Source organism: Oncorhynchus gorbuscha, unplaced genomic scaffold (assembly GCF_021184085.1).
Source record: "Oncorhynchus gorbuscha isolate QuinsamMale2020 ecotype Even-year unplaced genomic scaffold, OgorEven_v1.0 Un_scaffold_1630, whole genome shotgun sequence".
Lineage (NCBI taxonomy): Eukaryota > Metazoa > Chordata > Actinopteri > Salmoniformes > Salmonidae > Oncorhynchus > Oncorhynchus gorbuscha.
In genome coordinates this window covers 18,636-23,793 of record NW_025746354.1, presented here as the reverse complement: position 1 = coordinate 23,793, position 5,158 = coordinate 18,636, and the positions used below count along the sequence as shown (strand labels likewise).

Here is a 5,158-nt window from a genome sequence, read left to right as displayed (position 1 = left end):
TACCATAGTACTGTCCTGTGTGATCCAGTAGTCTATTGGTCCATAGTATTGTCCTGTGTGTGGAAAGAATATTATCTCGCTCAACAACATTGTGGCACTTGATTACTGATCAAACACAGTTGATCACTGATCAAACACAGGTGATTACTGATCAAACACAGTTGATTACTAATCAAACACAGTTGATTACTGATCAACGAGCAGGTTGTTCAGTATGCGTGACATCATCAGCACTGTCAGCTGTCTATACAGTCACCAAGCCCCTTGCTAAAGCCCAGCATTGGGCTCTAGGCTCAGTGGGATAATCAAACCTCTGTGGATGGAATCATCATGAAGTACCTCTCGACCCCACCTCATCATCATGCTAATCAGTTAGTGAGATGTGAAAGGGGGCTGGACTTATGACCTTACCTCTTAAATCTCTGTGTATGTCAGCATAGAGGCTTCTCTCGTTTCATTCCACATTAGATTCAGGACTGTTTCGTTCACCACCACCAGTGACAACATGGCAAAGACAATGGTAAGTCTTAATAACCTTCGTGCTTGTCACGCCTTGGCCTTAGTCATCTTTTGTTTTCTTTATTATTTTGGTTAGGTCGGGGTGTGACATGGGTGATTTATGTGTTTAGGCTGGTCTAGGGGTTTTGTATGTTTATGGGGTGTTTTCTGGTCTAGGGGTTTATGGAAGTCTATGGATGCCTAGATTGGTTCTCAATTAGAGGCAGCTGTCTGTCTCTGATTGGAAACCATATTTAGGCAGCCATGTTCTGTGGGTATTTTGTGGGTGATTTGTCTTCTGTCTTTGTGTCTATTGCACCAGATAGGACTGTTTCGGTTTTTCCACATTTGTTGTTTTGGTATTTTTTAGTGTTCACGTTTATCTTTTATTAAACATGTTGAACACTACCCACGCTGCATTTTGGTCCTCTCCTTCAGCGGAAGAACTGTTAAAGCTGCCTAAAGTATGAATCCGACTCAGAGACAACGATAGACAGCTGTCCCTGATTGAGAACCATACCCGACCAAAACATAGAAACACAAAAAACATAGAAAACAGAACATAGAATGCCCACACCAAATCACACCCTGACCAAACCAAATAGAGACATAAAATGTCTCTAAGGTCAGGGTGTGACACTGGATACTATTATGTACATTACTATACAATATTAATGGGACAAACTGTAAGTTGTGATTACAAAGCCAGAGATAAATGATGGAATGGCATGAAGCAAACCCAATAATAAATTAAATCAATAAATAATTAATAAAATACGATCCTTTTGACCTTACGTTCAAAGACTGTCAACTATACGCTTCTTCATAACAGGTACTTGAGCTGAAGAATGTGAAGCTGAGAGCTGGAGACCAGTTGAAAGTGGAGGGGAGGATTCTGCCTGAGGCGAAGGGGTACGTACCTTTAACTGGTCTGGTTTGGAAAGCACACGCAGAGAACCCATCACATTATTTTAGAAGAAGAGTTGAAAAACAAACCAACAGTTCCACAAATGTTTGTTCTAAAGACTGGAGAATGGAGAATGGTTTAGCGTTGCTATACTGATGTGTGGTAGAGTGTATGTGTGGTAGAGTAGTATACTGTATTTATAGTGTATGTGGGGTATAGTGTATGTATACTGTATGTAGTATACTGTATGTATAGTGTGTGTGGTATACTGTATGTGTGGTATACTGTATGTGTAGTATACTGTATTTATAGTGTATGTGGGGTATACTGTATGTATACTGTATGTATAGTGTATGTAATATACTGTATGTGTGGTGTATGTGGTATGTGTGGTAGAGTGTATGTGTGGTAGAGTAGTATAGTGTATGTAGTATAGTGTATGTGTGAAACCAATTCATGTCAGAGAAGTGCAGACATGTAGTGGGGTTTCTGGAATGATTTGTCATGTGACTTCCTGTTACTCAGGTCCAGAGGTGAGGTCAAGAAGGGTTCTGTTTGGGTCGAACACGTTACCTAGCAACGATTTCAGTTGAACGAACATTCCAAAATGTTGGTTTATAACAACAAACAGCTATGATTACCGTGGTCAAACTGCTAACCACTTTATATTCCTACTACATGCAATAGAAAACCTACATGGACAACAAACAGCTATGATTACCGTGGTCAAACTGCTAACCACTTTATATTCCTACTACATGCAATAGAAAACCTACATGGACAACAAACAGCTATGATTACCGTGGTCAAACTGCTAACCACTTTATATTCCTACTACATGCAATAGAAAACCTACATGGACAAACTATTATTTGTATCGGCAGTTTCGACCCAAAACAGACACTTGCGTTCGCCTCACAGCTTCCCTTCTCGGACTGTTTCCTAATGTTACCGAACGTTTGCGGGCTTTAGCACAAAACAACGTTTTGACAGGGAATTATTTCCCTTGTTTGAACGAACCTCAAGGTTCCAGATAGATCTGGGCTGTGACGAAGATCACCTGGCACTGCACTTCAACCCACGTTTTGAGGATGACACGGACGGTGCTGTGCTCGTGTGCAACTCAAAGATTGACGGCTGCTGGGGTCATGAGGAGAGAGAGAAACACAGTGGCCTCCAAAGGGGTTCTACTTTCAAGGTGGGACAATTGTTGGGATGGGAAGAGAGTGGACTGAAGGAGGACGTTAGTCCCGGATATATATATATATATGAAAATAAAATATAATATTTGAGAAGAATGTCATTGTGGTATTTCTTAAAGGGATGAGTCGGATGAACCTGTTGATACCATTTTTATGTCTCTGAGTCCAGTAGGATGGAAGTTAAAGGTAGTTTTGCGTGCCAATGCTAACTTGTGTTAGTGCTAGCTTAGCGCAAAGACTGAAAGTATGCCAGCTGTACACGAAGACTAGAAGGCTTTTTTTGCTGATTCACTACCTAGATCTTCATACTGGGCGATTCACTACCTAGATCTTCATACTGGATGATTCACTACCTAGATCTTCATACTGGGCGATTCACTACCTAGATTCACTACCTAGATCTTCGTACTGGGGCGATTCACTACCTAGATCTTCGTACTGGGCGATTCACTACCTAGATCTTCGTACTGGGGCGATTCACTACCTAGATCTTCGTACTGGGGCGATTCACTACCTAGATCTTCGTACTGGGGCGATTCACTACCTAGATCTTCGTACTGGGGCGATTCACTACCTAGATCTTCGTACTGGGCGATTCACTACCTAGATCTTCGTACTGGGGCGATTCACTACCTAGATCTTCGTACTGGGCGATTCACTACCTAGATCTTCGTACTGGGCGATTCACTACCTAGATCTTCGTACGGGACCCGGAGACCTAACAACCGTATCCACGACTTCATCTGACTCTGGGGAAGTAGATAAAGGGCTTTATTGTCAACATCCTGAACTATCCCTTTATGATTGGTCAGTGTAGTTGGTTATGAGTTCTGTCATACTGACTGCATTGTTCAGTACAGCCTTTAATTACTAGATGAATGGATAATCTTGGGCAAAAAATGTATTTTTAAATGCATTTACCCTCTAATTAACTAGTCAAGTCAGAGTTGAACTAGGCGTAGAATATAGTGATGTAACAATGAGAGTAAGTCAATGTGTTGTCATAGTGACGGGTTTCCTCTCTCCCTTCTCTCTCAGATTGTCCTGAAGCTGACCGGAGACCTGTTTGAAGTGGAGATGCCTAATGGACATGAGATCAAATTCCCCAACCGTTCCGTCCTGGACGTCATTACCTACGTTCGTGTCAGAGGGGATTTAAAGCTCACCGCCTTTAAGATCTACTAAAGAGACCCATAATATCCACCTTGTGTAGCCTGGCAACAACGGCATGGCCAATTTGTCTCGTTTTGTCTTCCAATTTCCGGTGCGTTCCGGCCCAATGACACACAAGCAAGTGGGCGGGGCTACATATAGAGTTAGACCAATGGGCAGTAAAGACAGGATCAATGGCCTGTATCAAATAGTAAATGGAAATATGGGGTACGTTTTGTTGTCACAATATTCTGACAAACAGTAAACACAAGGGACAACTGGGGATGAGGTTAGGATACTGTCAACTAATTACATTCCTTTACAAATACAGACATATTACACGCACATCTTGGCCGGATGAAATATCAGTCAATGTTTTACTTGTTTTGGTGAGAAAGAATGTATTCTGATACTGTAGTAGCCCATTACATTATTACTGATGTTCTGATACTGTAGTAGCCCATTACATTATTACTGATGTTCTGATACTGTAGTAACCCATTACATTATTACTGATGTTCTGATACTGTAGTAGCCCATTACATTATTACTGATGTTCTGATACTGTAGTAGCCCATTACATTATTACTGATGTTCTGATACTGTAGTAACCCATTACATTATTACTGATGTTCTGATACTGTAGTAGCCCATTACATTATTACTGATGTTCTGATACTGTAGTAGCCCATTACATTATTACTGATGTTCTGATACTGTAGTAACCCATTACATTATTACTGATGTTCTGATACTGTAGTAGCCCATTACATTATTACTGATGTTCTGATACTGTAGTAGCCCATTACATTATTACTGATCTAATCTAGTAGCCCATTACATTATTACTGATCTAATCTAGTAGCCCATTACATTATTACTGATGTTCTGATACTGTAGTAGCCCATTACATTATTACTGATGTTCTGATACTGTAGTAGCCCATTACATTATTACTGATCTAATCTAGTAGCTCAAATGATTACATTATTACTGATGTTCTGATACTGTAGTAGCCCATTACATTATTACTGATGTTCTGATACTGTAGTAGCCCATTACATTATTACTGATCTAATCTAGTAGCCCAAATGATTACATTATGACTGACCTAATCTAGTAGCCCAAATGATTACATTATGACTGATCTAATCTAGTAGCCCAAATGATTACATTATGACTGATCTAATCTAGTAGCCCAAATGATTACATTATGACTGATCTAATCTAGTAGCCCAAATGATTACATTATGACTGACTTAATCTAGTAGCCCAAATGATTACATTATGACTGACTTAATCTAGTAGCCCAAATGATTACATTATTACTGATCTAATATCTCATGTTCTGATACTGTAGTAGCCCAAATGATTACATTATTACTGATCTAATCTAGTA

The 5,158-nt window shown here is 40.0% G+C and overlaps 1 protein-coding gene across 1 annotated transcript; it reads left to right on the top strand.

The window, feature by feature from the left end:
* The first annotated feature begins 217 nt into the window (after nt 1–217).
* LOC124023562 (galectin-1-like) lies at nt 218–4,326 on the top strand. The gene is made up of 4 exons (XM_046337942.1): nt 218–520; nt 1,331–1,410; nt 2,432–2,603; nt 3,646–4,326. Exons 1-4 carry the CDS (start codon nt 506–508, stop codon nt 3,790–3,792), a joined length of 414 nt encoding a protein of 137 aa, XP_046193898.1. The 5' UTR covers nt 218–505; the 3' UTR covers nt 3,793–4,326.
* Nucleotides 4,327–5,158: the final 832 nt, after the last annotated feature.

Excerpts from the sequence above, each read along its gene's own strand:
- LOC124023562 (XM_046337942.1), top strand. Across the intron at positions 1,411-2,431 it reads ATTCTGCCTGAGGCGAAGGG|GTTCCAGATAGATCTGGGCT; the intron begins GTACGTACCTTT and ends ACGAACCTCAAG. Across the intron at positions 2,604-3,645 it reads AAAGGGGTTCTACTTTCAAG|ATTGTCCTGAAGCTGACCGG; the intron begins GTGGGACAATTG and ends CTTCTCTCTCAG.